This window comes from Scyliorhinus torazame, chromosome 9 (genome assembly GCF_047496885.1).
Source record: "Scyliorhinus torazame isolate Kashiwa2021f chromosome 9, sScyTor2.1, whole genome shotgun sequence".
Taxonomy (NCBI): domain Eukaryota; kingdom Metazoa; phylum Chordata; class Chondrichthyes; order Carcharhiniformes; family Scyliorhinidae; genus Scyliorhinus; species Scyliorhinus torazame.
Genome location: NC_092715.1, coordinates 62539711 through 62556133, shown reverse-complemented (window position 1 = coordinate 62556133; position 16423 = coordinate 62539711). Strand labels below are relative to the sequence as shown.

Below are 16423 nucleotides of genomic sequence, written 5' to 3'. Positions count from 1 at the left end.
AAGCGGGTGGTGCAGTGGGCTGGAGCTGGTATACGTGTATACCAGGACTTTACGGTGGAGCTGGCAAGGAGGCGGGCTGCCTTTAACCGGGTGAAGAGGGCACTGTACATTAGCAAGGTGCGGTGCGGCATTGTATATCCAGCGAAGCTGAGGGTGACTTACAAGCTCAGGGACTTTTATTTTGGAACGGCGGAAGCAGCGGAGGAGTTTGCGAAAGCAGAAGGACTGTGGCAGAACTGACAAATTGAGGAATGGCCATGTGCCGATGTAACCTCATGACTGTATTTTCTTCTTTTTTGTATCACTGCGCGCGGGTGTAGAGATTAAAGGAGCCAATGTGGTATATATTTGGACAAGGGAAGGGATGGGACTTTCACTCGAAATGAGAGTTCTTTGGGGTGTAGGTGGATATGCGGGGTTTGTGTGCTAAAAGGGGATCTTTGGGCTTTCCTAGGGCCGGGCAAGTGGGAAAGGGGCCTGGGCGGGGGCCTCCACGCTGGCCGGTTTAAGCCGGCCAGTGAACGGGAGTGAGGTCTGGGGAGGGGCTGCGGCCATCGGAGCCTGGCAGAACAGGGTCCGAGTGGTCTAGCCGGGGTGGAAAGTTGGGGGGAAGGAACCAAGGTTGGGAGGAGGAGTTTTACAAGAGGCAGTGGACAGGAGGAGCTGGAGACCTGCGGTGGGCGTGGGGGGTAGCTGTGTAAGATTAAGGGTGACTACGGGTAATCCCTGATTCCTTTTTGCCATTTGTTTATGTAAACATGCAGGTTGAGGTTTGGGGGTTGGTGGGTAGATGGGATCGTTGTTATTATGGGGACTGACATATCTTGCTGATTATTGTTTGTTGTTGATGGATGTAAATGTGGGAGAAAATGTGAAAAAGGAGAATAAATTTTTTTTTTAAAAAAAGGAAAATGTGAGACACTAAGAAGTGGAACTTAATCAAAATTAATAAATTGAGTACTTTTTCATTTCAAGTACAAATGCTGATGTAAACAGGATGATTTCAATAAGGTTCTATGAACATAGTGAGACGTAATAGGTTTACTAAATGTGCAGTACACGCAATAGTACTTCAACAAACAATTAAAATGTACAAATTATGTCCTTGTTGGTAGCTTGGGAATTTAAAAAATGTTACAGCTCTGAGCTTAATATCTTAGTTTAAAAAAAATGTCAGTTCTCATTACAAGCCGCTCATTTTTATACATTTCTATAATTCCCTTTGTGACAACCCGTAGAATATTACATGACATAATAAAGAGAATTTAATTTGCTTATCTTTTAACAATACCTATCGGTAAAATTGTGTGTTGCCCAAGGAAAATAATGAATAACAAGTATTAAAAGCGTAGTTCATCACCTTACCACTAGTTTTACTCTGGATCCCTTACAATTTTATCAAGTGAAATCATGAATTATACTCTTTGCTTCTGCATCCCTTTTGCAATGAAAAATGATAACCTACAACAAATATTTCCTTTCTGGAATTAAAACGTACCTACAAGTTATCAAACACTTATGATTCTTTCAAATTAACAAGTCAGTATACAAAGTATGACTGAAGTAAAATGTCTTATTTGTTTATCCTGAAACTGACGGGCGGGATTCTCCGGTCCCCCGCAGCTTGTTTCTTAGCGGCGTGCTGTTCGCTGGCAGCGGAATTCTCTCTTCCCGCCACTTGTCAATAAGATTTCCCATTGAAGCAGGAAAACCTTGGGCGGGGGTGCACTGCCAGGGGAAAAGAGAATCCCAATGGCCGGAAGGTGCCAGCTGATCTTTATTTGCAAGCCCCGTCATGACATGACTGCATCATCTAACCAAATCAAAGAAATAACACCCCAAAATCAAAAACAGCCCTCTACAAAATTAAGCTAGAATGCCTTTTTTTCTCAAAAAGACCTCAAAAAATATTCTGATCCTTGCTGGCACACTGTAGTTACAGTGTGCACCATCTATAAGATATACTTAAGCAGCAACTACATGCATGAGGACACCAGCACCTCCAAGTTGCACATGATCCAGATTTGGACATGTATCATAGTTCCTTCATTGTCATTGGGCCAAAATACTGGCGCTTCCTATTGAAAGTACCTCACCAAACAGACTGTGGTGGTTCAAAAAGTGTTCTACCATCACCTTCTCCAGGACAGCTAAGAATGGGTAATAAATTATGGACTTATGAACAATGCCACATCCCAGAAATGAATCTAAAAAACAAAAATCTAGTGTGCCATAAGACCAGAAGACTTAGGAGTGGAAGTAAGGCCATTTGGCCCATCGAGTCCACTCCACCATTCAATCTTGGCTGATTTCAACTCCATTTACCCGCTCTCTCTCCATAGCCCTTAATTCCTCGAGAAATCAAGAATTTATCAACTTCTGTCTTCAAGACACTCAACGTCCCGGCCTCCACCGCCCTCAGTGGCAATGAATTCCACAGACCCACCACTCTCTGGCTGAAGAAATTTCTCCTCATCTCTGTTCTAAAGTGACTCCCTTTTATTCTAAGGCTGTGCCCCCGGGTCCTAGTCTCCCCTACTAATGGAAACAGCTTCCCTACGTCCACCCTATCTAAGCCATTCATTATCTTGTAAGTTTCTATTAGATCTCCCCTTAACCTCCTAAACTCCAATGAATATAATTCCAGGATAGATGGGAAGGATTGTTGTTGCACTCTTATTGCAATTTTGCTGGTTTAAAAAAACAAATCAGAAGTGTCATTTCATTCAATGTGCTATTGTTCTGTCAAATTTTAGCTGCAGTACTAAGTGATTTTAATTTAACTATATTTTGTGTCACACTCTGTACTTGATTAAATACTTAGCAACAATGGATTAGTTAACAAGATCACCATCCAAGGTAAATTTGATATCAGATATCATCAGCATAGAGTTAAGAATTTTTTTAAAATAAGAAAAACTCAAACGCAATTTAAACGTAACTTAAACAAGCCAGAGAGTTCAAATAAAATAGAATACAGGGGTTCAAACTTTTATAAATGCTTAAGGTATACAGTATTGTCATGGTGTGCCTTAGCGGAATCTCTGAAATGAGACCACTCTCTTAGTTGGTTTCTAGATATCAAATATCAACAACAACATTTCTCCTTACATGCATAACATGACTATTCTGCAAGGTCAGTGTTTTCAGAAACAATGTAAAATAAGAATTTGAAAAGCCCGAGTTACCTGTGAATATTATCTTGGCCAGAAGGCACAACCCCAACATTAGCCATGTTTACCACCTTATGCACAATCGCCTGGCAGGAGGAATTCTGTGGAGAACCTGTGATTGCAGTAGAATTTTCATTCATTCCTGTCAGTTTTCCTGCAAATGTACAATTTATGTGGTTAGATGCTGGCAGTTAAAACATGGTCAACATATTAACACTTAATATTACATTAAAATATTTTCTGGTACAGCATACAATTCTCCACACAAATTTAGAAATTACCACCTCAACAGCGCTGAATTTTAGGATACAATTAAAAAAATAAGATTAAGATATTTTCCTTTAACTATTCTTAAAATTCAGCTTTAGAAATCTATTAAAAATACCCTTAGAGACAAAAGCAACAAAATACATCGAATTCTGAAAAGTTTATGCACACTTATTTACAATCAAGCAAGAACTGTATAGCTCTTGATGTATTTTCACAATATTGGAAAAGCTGACCAGTCACCATATCAGGTAAGCAGTAACTGCCTTTTGGCTTGAATGATAGCAGCAACCTATAATGTACATTTGAACAGCGGAAGCTAAGTAATTCCATTGCAAACATGTCCCAATTTTGCGAGGAGATAAAAACTTATTGAATATGCAAAAATAATTATTTCATATGAATCATTGCACTTTATGGGGTCTCATTCACTTATCCAGTGCAAAGATATACCCATCAAATCTACACAGTAAAAATCGTGTGCAACACCACTGGCTGAAACCAGAGTAACAATTCTTGTTTTACTGCCTTTAGACATCACATATCAAATGGATGAAATGACTATCAAATGAAGATGGTCATGTTTTCAGTACCGGTTTTTCATCTGTCCCCATCTTACATTTTTTGGACCAATTATTTGTCTCATTTTATTCTGGATCCTGTTCTTGATTCTCTGGCTCAGAAGTCAAGAGGTTTGTACAGTAACGACATTCAGAATGACATTCTCCAACAGTACGAAAATAAGGAAGCGCCGGGGGTGTGTGGGGGGACGGGGGGGGGGGGGGGGGGGAGGAAGATGTTGGAGAGAAGAGTAGGCAAGACAATTAAAAAAAATTAAACTTAGGGCGGGCAAAAGTTCACCTAACATGACCCATAAATTTTCATTTAAACTTTCAATCAAAAGAGATTTAAAATTCCACATTTTATTTTCATGTACACAGCGTTGTATAATAAAGCGGGAGTCTGAAGCATGTGAACCAATCAGGCTCCATGGATCATAAATATAGAATACACTACGCGGGTAGTGAAATAGGATTTTTATTTCCATGTGAGAGTTATGGTGCATCTCATGAGTGGAAATAAAATCCACATTTCATTGCTCTCCAAATATTCCATTTTAAATACTTCTATGATCTTATAACAAATTTTAATATACATTAAGTTAGTTTTAATGAGGACTATTACAAGCATGGATGTAAGCTTCAAATTTTCCGATTAGGGCATGATGCGACCTTACACCCTGTGACACCTGCCATTTTGAAATGCTAAGCGTGAATTCTGTTCTCAGTTTATAGGACTATCCTGCCCAGATGCTATATGAAGTGTCAATAAATAATTTGAACCGACTCTAAAGTTCAAAACTTCTGTCCGAATATGGACGATACAACTGTTACGATTCTACTTTGATAGAAAATTATTCAGCACAAATAATAACCATTGATATCCTATTAACTATTGGGCAATGCACAAGTACTTATCAAAATTAAATGTAGGGCTGTGTGTATAGTTCGAGAAAAAAGCAAGGAGACATAAAATTCCACTGGACACTCTGATCTTGTCTCTTACATAAACAAACCTACCAATTAGGTTACAGCAAGACATTGTAACTATGCCACTTGACAGAATGAGGAGCCAAATAAAGTCATTGTTGACATTTCTAGGGGATTAAAATTTGAATTAAGTCTGTGGCTAAAGAATGTATATTTAATAAGCAGTTTAGAAAGAGTTAGAATGCTTATTCACATACTACACTCTGAAGTATGTACCCACTATTCAGTAAATATTCTATTAAATGGAGTTCAATTCATTCTAGACTGTACACTGGGCCATTTCTCAAGTTTGCATTTAACAGATGCAGTTGACGGATTGTGGCTTAAGAAGTAACACAACTGTAAGGATCTAAAGCTAAGCACAGTGTTATGTAGAAACGTCAGAAAATTATAAATCTCTTCAGTACAGTTATCAGTATTTTGATTTGAATTGTTGGGTGAATATATTTACGTGCTAGTTCAGTGGTTTTCTGAAAACAAGCACTTCAATTATCATAAATCACAAGGGCTCAAAATCCTGCAACAATGATCTAGACTACCAACTTCAGTGTAACTACATTATGAGATAAAGGGCATACATTATCTACCCTAAAAGTTAAGAGGATAAGACGAAGCAAATCACGTACCTGCCAACTGCAGGAAGTGATCATTTAAAACAAAGCTTAAAGACCAATTTACATTATAATGGAAATTATATATTCATGTTTGTTTTAAATGAACATTGAAGGTAGGAAGAAAAATATTTACTTCAAAATAATGCCCCAGTTTAAAAATTGTCACCTTAATGGACTTTAAATTTTAGAATTTCAAACACATCAGTAAAAAAAACAGTTCATACGCTGCTTTCAACTGAACAAAGAAAATGTCACCAGTTGCAGGCTAGCTAGGCATAAGGTAGCTAGAAAGCACTGCACTCATTCATGATTTAAACCACCTTCATCAAGCTCTATTCAACAGCAAATGCTGAATAAATTAATGTAACCATGTTTATGTTAAAAGCCTGCTCCCTCAGCATGTAATTAAAGGAAATGTTGCACAAAGCCTGTACTTTTGTCAACCTCCTGTAAATGGAAAGATGGATAGCACTCAGACAAGTGAATGCAATGCTTCATATTTAACCTTAACGCTCTTGTCATTAATGGTTTGCCTAACTTGTTCTTTAAAAGACAAGGTACTGCTCCATTGAAGTAAAATTAAAAATCAACTATACCATGCTTTTCAGAACAGAAGATTCATTATCTTCAGCTAATGTATTGGCATAAAACACAGTAACATCCTATCAAGTGAGGCGCACATTCAATCTGCCTTTTACTCGTGCTGTTTTATTGTTATAGGCAATTTGTACCACTCAGCATGACAGTGTAAACTGAATCAAGATTAATTTACATGCAAAAGAACACTTAAGAGGAGCAGCATGGTAAGCAAATGTATTGTCTTGATTGCTGAGGTGGAAAAGAACCTGGGAAGAAAAAGTGCACTATAATTAAGGAGCATCAAATGTGACTGTTTTAAAGTAGTTTGGTGCTATATGTTGGCTTATTGAGAAATGGAAGAGGGCAGCAGTAGGCCACTCGGCCCGTTGAGTCTGCTCCTACATTCAGGACATTCATGGTTGATCTCCCACCTGAATTGCATTTTCCTGCCGTATCCCCATATTCCTTCCTTTTCCTTAGTAACCAAAAATCTACTGCATTCAGTCTCGAACAGACTCAAATGACTGAGCATCCACAGTCCTTTAGAGCAGCCAATTCCAAAGATTCTCAAACCTCTGGATCTCTCTTCATCTTAAGTCTTAAATGGTTGACTCTTTAACCTGACACCATGACTCCCAGTTCTAAGCTCCCATCCAGGACAAATATCTTCACTAATACAAAAGCAAAATAGTGCAGTTGTTGGAAAGCTGAAATAAAGGCAGAAAATGCTGGAAATACTCAGTGGGTCAGGCAGCATCTATGGAACAAGAAGCTGAGTTAGCAGCTAAATTAACAAAGTAACCTACTGCAGATACAACAAAATGATTATATTTATTCTTCCCAACTTTCAGGCTACAATGAAAGGAAATTAACCATAGGTCAAGATTAAGTACACACATGCTTTTTCTAGTATTAACACGGGAATAAATTCAGTTTGCTTTTCTACTTTACAGGCTAGTCTCAGCTACAGCTGCCTACAGGGGGAATGGGTGATTCTAGAATTGCTCCAGCTCATTAGTATTTTACAAACTTGTGGCAATAAGGTAAATATTGGGACTACTCAGTTCAGACAGCATCTGTGCAGAAATAACAGAGTTAATGTTTCCAATCATTCACCTATTGTCAGAACAGGTAATGGTTTGGGAAATAACAGGTGTTGAGCAAGGACAGAGGCAGGGAAAAGGTAATGGAGGGTGTGGGGAGAGAGAGAGAGAGGAGAAAAGCAACAAAAGGAAAGGCAGGAGAAATTAAATAACTGAAGGGATGATGGTACAAGGCAAAGGGGGGTGGAAATGGAAGAAGAAACAGAAGATGGGTTTTGGGGAGCTGTAAATGGCAACTACGGTGGTTGTGATTTGAAATTGTTGAACCGCACGCTCAATGCGGAAGGCTGCAAAGGGCCAAATTGAAAGATTAAGGTGATGTCCCTTGAGAATAGTGTGGGAAGGAGATGCCAGAGTGGGATGAAGAATTAAAATGGCCAGTGACCGGTTGCCCAGGATTATGCAAACAGAGGTGTTTCAGTATTTGATCTCTCCAATGTGGAGAAGACTGCATTGTAAGCACTTGTGGTTGTGTGCTGGAAGGACGATACTTTTCTCATAATACTCTCCAGTCTCTTGACAGAAATTTCCCCGACCACGATGGCCACAGGAAGTCAAACGGAAAGTCTACACGGCAGGCTGAAGGAAAACTGTCATCGGGAATCAGTGCAACGAGGATCAGTTGTGTAGTCTTATAAGCACAGCAATGAGTCTTGTTAGGACAGAAGACAACTTGGTGAAGGTGCATTGGAGAGTGAAATGTTTGCTGTGTGTTTGTGGCTGACCCCGGATTCTATGAAAATCGATTTGGATTGAAGTTTGGGAACCCGCTCTGGTAATCTTACCTCCTTTGTTCATGTTTTGACCTTGTCTCTGCCTTGCCCCCCTGAAGGACTGTTGCTGTTATGCATTATGTTGAGCTTTCCCCAGGAAAGATTAGCTATCCAGGTTTAAATAGGGATATATGTAGTGTAAAGTTAGGTTCAAAGAAGAGTTAAGTGTTTAATCCCTTTGTTTTCTGTTTTGCTGTGTATCTTAAGACATTTAAATGAACATTCCTAATTTTGTAATTGGACAACTGTGTGAGCTATTGAACTGAATGAACTCCACCCCACCGATCCCAATCCCCAGCCCCTTGTGACGGCACACACTACAGTGTTTGAAAAGTACAGTGGGCGTGACAGCTGGTTTGTGATGCAGAACAAGGCCAGCAGCGCCGGTTCAATTCCCGTACCAGCTGAGAATTCTGAATTCTCCCTCTGTGTACCCGAACAGGTCCCTAGGCGACTAGGGGCTTTTCACAGTAACTTCATTGCAGTGTAAATGTAAGCCTGCTTGTGACAATAACAGATTATATAAATAAATCGTTGCACCACCTGGAAGGAGTATTTGTGAACCTGGACAATGGGAAGTGAAATGGTGAGAAGGCAGGTATTGCATTTCCTGAACTTGCATGGGAGGGTGCCAATGGAAGGGAGGCGGAAGTAGACAGTGTTTCGGAGAGAACAGTCTCTTTGGAATGTTGAAAAGAGGGGGTCGGGCATCAGAGACGGTGGAATTTGTTTGAGGATTATCCATCGAATGGTATCGTTGTAGGCAATGAACAGGGGAATGCTATTGCTGTCTGAGGAAGGATGGAAAGCGATGAAGCCAGAAGCGTGACCAATAGATGGACACAGTAGAAGGTTCTGTCAGCGATGGTGAAGGGGAATCTATGGCTGAGGAAACTAGGAAGACAAAACAGAAGCCAGGCGTGGAAGGTGGTTTGTCAGAGTATATGGAACAGAGATGAAAAAAATGGGAGAGTGGAATACAGCCCTTACAACTAGAGGTGGTTCACCAGATTGATTCCAGAGATGAGGGGTTTGTCATATGAAGAGAGATTGAACAGTTTAGGCCTAGACTCTCTAGAGCTTAGAATAATGAAGGGAGATCAAATTGAGGTATACAAGATGATAAAAGGTGTGGATAAAGTAGACATGGAGTGGATGCTTCTTCTTGTAGGACATTCTAGATAGAGAGGTCGCAGGATAAGAGGTAGCAATTTAAAACAGAGTCGAAGAGAAACAACTTCTCCCAAAGGGTTGTGATCGGTGGAATTCGCTACCCCAGAATGCGGTGGATGCAGGGACTGAGTAAATTTGAGGAATTAGACAGATTTTTAATTGGTAATGGGTTGAAGGGTTATGGAGAATGGGCAGGTCAGTGAAGTTAAGGGCAGGATGAGATCAGCCATCATTGAATGGTGGATTAGACCTGATGGGCCAAATGGCCTAAATCTGCTCCAAAATCTTATGAACATGAATGAAATGAAATGAAAATAAAAGAAAATTGCTTATTGTCACAAGTAGGCTTCAAATGAAGTTACTGTGAAAAGCCCCTAGTCGTCACATTCCGGTGTCTGTTAGGGGAGGCTGGCACGGGAATTGAACCCACGCTGCTGGCCTTGTTCTGCATTACAAGCCAGGTATCTAACCCACTGTGCTAAACCAGCCCAACATGGGAGGAAGTAGAAATTAAATAAGATTAAAGATTACATTCAGTGAATTACTCCTTCTGTTTGGACTGGCTAATAAAACGTGGCTAATAAAACGTAGTAGCAACCAATTGTTTCGCTCAATGAATGTGCATAAGTTGGGAGTAGTGCTATTTATGATCCAGAGGGAAACTATTAACAATTACAAAGAATAATGATTACCGATAAAAAATTTGAACTCCCAGTTATTAATTGAAAAAATTGCCATCAGATTTCACATTATAAACAAAGACCTGTGCAACGGTTAAACAAAGTATGACAAACTTAGTATATTTGATAAACAAATATTCAAGCCCACAAATCTCAACAGGCCACTCGCTCTTCCACTTTTATTTCTAACCAGGTGTTCCCCTATACTTTGTGGGATCTTGAGGGTTCCTTCACCAAACAATGGTGTGCCACAGGAATTCACTACGATCTCCTCCTCGCTGCCGCTATTCCCCTAGGTGAGGGGGGGGGGGGGGGGGGGGTCTATCCACTGAAATTTGGCTAGGCGACCCTCCAAATCGCCAGAAAAGCGTATAGATTTCTGATATTGATGTGCAGTCTCTGGCTATTTCCTATGTTCAAACGTCACTTAGTTAGAAAACCCAGGTAATCCCAATGCAAAAGGACAATTCCTTGGTAACCTATTCCCATGGCACACCTCGGATGTTCTAGATAGACGTTTCTTTTTATTTGTTCATGTGATGTGCGCGTCGCTGGCTGGGCCAGCGTTTACTGTCCATCTCTGAGGGCAGTCAAGGGTCAACCACATCGCTGATGATCTGGAGTCATATGTAGGCCAGACCAGGTAAGGATGGCATTTCCTTCCCTAAAATGGCATTAGTGAACCAGCTGGGTATTTTACAACAATGGTTTCATGGTCATCATTAGACTTTTAATTCCAGATTTTTATTGAATTCAAATTCCACCAACTGCCCTGGTGGGATGCAAACCCGGGTCTGGAACCCAGATCATTACCCGGGGTCTCTGGATTACTAGTCCAGCGACAATACCACTACACCACTGCCTCCCCTTCCCAAACTTGCCCTCGGATTTGAAAATATATGGATACCTTTTATCGTTTACAGTAGCTTCCAAACCCCTCTTCAATCTGGGAAATCATATGAATAATTTAAATTCCTTTTTGTCTCCACCACAAAACCCAAGAGTTTGCTCTTTGTTTAGCGCTGGCATACCAACCTCCTGAGACCATTGCCATAAAAAGGATAGTTCATGCTTACTTATGTCTGTATACCAGCCTCGTGAAACAGTTTTCCTTCATCTTACATTTAAAAATTTCAATCCCCACACTAAAAATGTTACTCCTAAAAACATGAATCATTAAATTCGACATTTTCGCAGCAATAGGTTGATACAACGGCTTCTTTGGAAAATGTAAAGTTGTCCTGGTTGACAGACATCCGATAACAAAAGAAACATGTGAATTAACCCCAATGTTCATTCCCCAGCACTCATCAAGGACTCGATCTCTGGACTTCCCGTGACGGTGGGCGGGAGGCAGCCGCACGTTGGAGGGCTCCCGCTCAGGAATAGAATTTTCGAGGTTTAAATGCCCGGTCCCAGGGACATTGGATGCTGAAAACATTGTAGGACACAGTGAGCAGAAATGTCCAAGTTTTCGAAAAAAATGGCCGTGAAAAAGGGGGCTAATGAAAGTCCGCCGGTGAGTGGAAGATTGGCGCGGGAACTGTAAGGGAAGCGGAGGCTGGGGCGCCGGGGGTGGCCGCATTGTTCAAGGCAGAAGGAATGACCAAGGTGATGGCCGTGGAACTTGAAAAACAGTTCACAAAGCACATGGAAGCGATGAAGAAGGAGATGGGGGTGGTATTGAAAGTGCTGGTGGAGGAGGCGATTGCCCCGGTGAGGGCGGCAGTATAGAGCACAGCGGCAGAGTTACGGGAGCAAGGTCGGACACTGAAGGAAGTGGAAGAGGCATTATCGCAGCACAGTGATCAACTCACCTCGATGGGGAAGGAGCTGCGGAGGGTGACAGAGACCAACAAGGGTCTGCGCGCCAAAACAGAAGACCTGGCAAACAGATCCATGCGGCAGAATCTGAGGATCGTGGGTCTGCCCGAAGGGGTGCAAGGCCCGAGGCCGACGGAGTATTTTGCCACGATGTCGGTGGATCTATTGGGGGAGGGGGACGATCCCTCTCGATACGAACTGGATCGGACTCGTAGGTCGTGAAGGCCTATACCAAAGGCGAGTGAGCCGCTAAGTTTGTTTCCCTAGGTACAGTGTGAAGGAGAAGGTACTGTGCTGGGCAAAGCAGAAGTGGGTGGTGCAGTGGGCTGGAGCTGGTGTACACATGTACCAGGACTTTATGGTGGAGTTGGCGAAGAGGCGGGCGGCCTTTGGCCGGATGAAGAAGGCACTGTACAACAGCAATGTGCAGTGCGGCATAGTGTATCCAGCTAAGTTGAGGGTGACCTACAAATCCAAGGATTTGTATTTTGGGACGGCGGAAGCGGAGGCGGGGTTTGCGAAGGCAAATGTGTCATGATTATACATCAGCATATCATGGTGCAATCACACACACTGATGGACATACAGTAGGACCAAACAGCATACACAACATCGCAGCCAATCACCAGTGAGGTGGAGCGGGTCCAGACGATAGAGTACCTCCCGGCCCGCGGTGGCGCAACGAACGCACTGACGTCATGACGTGCGGCAACTGTGGCTCCGCCCATTTAAAGCGGCAATGTCCGGCCAAAGCGCGACAATGTCTATGCTGTGGCAGGCTTGGCCACTATGCTGCCTGCTGTCGAGCATCTCAGCCTGCCATCTTGCAACAGTTTAACCAGCCTCGCAGAAATGTTCGGGCAATTCTACCCACGTTTACAGAGTCCGATCCTGACATCATACAGACCAGTGACACAGAGGACAGGGAGCCTTTCGGCATTGCTGTCATCAACAAGAACAAGCTGTCCCCGAGTCGAATGCACCAGCCGCTGTTGGTGCACAGCATTGATCCGGACGACGAGTGGTGTGCCACCCTGATGGTCAACCGATCCCAGATCACATTCCGCCTGGACACGGGTGCTTCCGCAAATCTCCTCGCATGGTCAGCACTTCAAACCGAGGGTCAAGCCAGCAATTCTTCCATCCATCTGTCAACTGGTCGACTATAATTGCAACGTCATCCCCGCCACGGGGTCGTACCAACTTGAAGTGACGCACAACTCGCGTAAAGCCATCCTACCCTTCGAGATCGTGGGCTCTTCAAAGGACTCTCTGCTAGGCGCGCAGGCGTGCAAACTCCTCCACCTCATTCAGCGAGTACACTCTCTCCAGAAGGCACGTCTGACTTCCAAGATGCGGAATTCAGGGCGCAACTAAACTCAATCCTGTCTGACAACCAGGATGCTTTCGAGGGCATGGGTACACTGCCCTACACATACAAAATCCTGCTCAAACAGGATGCCACCCCGGTAGTTCATGCACCTCGCAGAGTCCCAGCACCCATCAAGGACTGCCTCAAGCAGCAGCTGCAGGACCTTCAGGACCAAGGAATGCTTTCCTGGGTGACGGAGCGAACTGCATGGGTCAGCTCCATGGTGTGCGTCAAGAAGCCTTCCGGCCAGCTCCGGATCTGTATTGACCCGAAAGACTTAAATCGCAATATAATAAGGGAACATTACCCTATACCCAAACGTGATGAGATCACGTGCGAGATGGCTCGGGCAAAAATATTCACCAAGCTTGATGCCTCAAAGGGCTTCTGGCAGATTCAATTGGATCAGTCCAGCAGGAAGCTGTGTACCTTCAGCACTCCATTTGGCAGATACTGCTACAATAGGATGCCATTTGGAATCATACCAGCCTCTGAAGTTTTCCATCGCATCATGGAACAGATGATGGAGGGCATCGAAGGTGTGCGCGTCTATGTGGACGTTATCATTATTTGGTCTACCACACCGCAGGAGCATATCAGTCGCCTCCAACGTGTCTTTCAACGGATACGGGACCAGGGCCTGCGCCTGAATAGAGCCAAATGTTCTTTTGGCCAAACCGAGCTCAAGTTCTTGGGGGACCACATCTCCCTGTTGGGTGTGCAGCTGGATGCCGACAAGGTGGCAGCCATCACGGCTATGCAAAAGCCGACACACAAGAAGGCGGTGCTACGCTTCCTAGGAATGGTCAACTTCCTGGGAAAATTCATCCCTAACCTCGCTTCCCACACCACAGCTCTCCGGCACCTTGTCAGGAAGACAACTGAATTTCAGTGGCTTCCCATCCACCAGCGTGAATGGGAGGAGCTCAAGGTCAAGCTGACCACCACCCCGGTACTGGCGTTCATCGACCCTGCAAGGGAGACGAAGATCTCGACTGACGCCAGCCAATCCGGCATTGGGGCGGTCCTCCTGCAACGAGATGACGCCTCATCATGGGCCCCTGTCGCCTATGCGTCACGTGCCATGACCCCCACAGAGCAGCGCTATGCGCAAATTGAGAAGGAGTGCCTAGGTCTGTTGACTGGCGTTGACAAGTTCCACGACTATGTGTATGGCCTTCCCCAATTCACTGTGGAGACCGACCATCGCCCGCTGGTTGGCATCATCCAAAAGGACCTTAATGACATGACCCCTCGCCTCCAGCACATTCTGCTCAAACTCCGGAGGTACGACTTCCAACTTATATACACCCCGGGTAAGGACCTGATCATAGCAGACGCTCTGTCCAGGGCAGTCGACAGTCCGTCCGACCCAGAGAGGGTCGTTGGCCAAGTCGACGCACATGTAGCCTTCACTTCTGCCAATCTGCCGGCCACTGACTAACGCCTTGCCCACATTCGCCGTGAGACTGCGGCTGACCCCCTTCTGCAACGTGTGATGCGCCACATGACGGACGTGTGGCTCAAGGGACAATGCCCACAGTTTTACAACATTCGGGACGACTTGGCAGTCGTGGATGGTGTCCTCCTGAAGCTGGACCGCATTGTGATCCCACACAGCATGCACCGGCTTGTCTTAGAACAGCTGCACGAAGGCCATCTCGGCGTTGAGAAGTGCCGATGGAGGGCCCCGAGAGGCTGTATACTGGCCGGGAATAAATGAGGACATTGCCAACACTGTGCTCAATTGCCCCACCTGTCAGCGGTTCCAGCCGGCACAACCACGTTAGACCCTTCAGCCCCATGAGTTGGTCACGTCCCCCTGGTCGAAGGTGGGCGTGGACCTGTTCCATGCGCTCGGCAGGGATTACATCATCATCATCGACTACTTTTCCAGCTATCCCGAGGTCATACGCCTGCACGACACCACATCATCGGCTGTCATCCGGGCCTGTAAGGAGACCTTTGCTCGCAACGGCATTCCGCTCACCATGATGTCAGACAATGGCCCCTGCTTCGCGAGTCAGGAATGGTCTTCCTTCGCTAGTGCATACAGCTTTGCACACGTGACGTCCAGTCCCCTGCACCCTCAGTCAAATGGCAAAGCAGAGAAGGGCGTCCACATTGTAAGAAAGCTCCTCTGCAAGGCTGCTGATGCAGGATCTGACTTCTGCCTCACCTTGCTGGCCTATCGCTCGGCCCCACTGTCCACGGGCCTATCGCCGGCCCAACTGCTTACGGATCGCACCCGCAGGACCACTGTGCCCTCCATTCACATCCCAGACTTCGACCATGCTCCGGTACTTCGGCGGATGCAACAAGAGCGTGAGCAACACAAGGAGGCTCATAATGCTCAGGCGACTGATCTTCCTGCCCTGGTGCCTTGAGATCATGTCCACATACATCTTCCGGAGGGTGGCTGGTCGGCAACCGCTGAGGTTCTGGTTCGTTTGCCTGATGGCTCCATTCACCGCCGCAATCGGCGTGCCCTTTGTCTGGTTCCACGCTCGCTACAAAATTCTGCACCGGTGCCACGCCCTCCTATTGTCCCTGACATGGACTTTGTTGAGCTTCCGGATACCCTGCCTCCTCCTCACTCGACCGTGGCCCGGCCCATTCCTCAGCCGGTGGACCCTGAACCACCCTTGAAGCGGTCAACCCGAATTCGTCGCCCACCCGAAAAACTTGATTTATAAACCTGCACTATTGGACTCACTGACTTGTTCTGCCGTACTGTTTAAGAGTTATTCATCGTTTGTTAATAGCATTTGTTTCGTTCTTGGTGTAACATAGTTTTCCTCTGCACCTGGCACCTTCCCGTGTATATAGCATAGCCACATGTACATATTGATGTAAATAATGCACACACATGATCAGGCACACTCACTACACTTTATTTATTCTCATGTAGGCACATATTCTTTGCGAAAAGGGGGGATGTCATGATATACATCAGCATATCATGGTGCAATCACACACACACTGATGGACGTACAGTAGGACCAACCAGCATACACAACATCGCAGCCAATCACCAGTGAGAGCACACGCACTGTAAAGACAGCGGACACCAGAGTTCCCGCTCATTCTAGCAGCAGCCAGCTCAGAGCACAGAGCTCACAGCCTGCCTCTCACTCATTCACCATGTGCTGAGTGCCTCACCTAGATAGTGATAGGACAGGGTCCACAGATAAGCTGGTAATGCACGTACCCAAGCTTACAGTATGTTAGTACAGTTGAGTTGTTAATAAAATAGAGTTACACCATCTCCAGCTGTGTTGACCTGTTTGTAGACCAGAACACCCAACACGACAA

General features: G+C 44.6%; 1 protein-coding gene across 1 annotated transcript in view; it reads right to left on the bottom strand.

The window, feature by feature from the left end:
• Positions 1-16423, bottom strand: part of ap3b1a (adaptor related protein complex 3 subunit beta 1a) — a 411535-nt gene that overhangs the window by 36141 nt on the left and 358971 nt on the right. The window contains exon 26 of the mRNA XM_072516008.1: positions 3189-3327. Coding sequence (XP_072372109.1) covers positions 3189-3327 — 139 coding nt within the window. The remainder of the gene's footprint in view (positions 1-3188; positions 3328-16423) is intronic.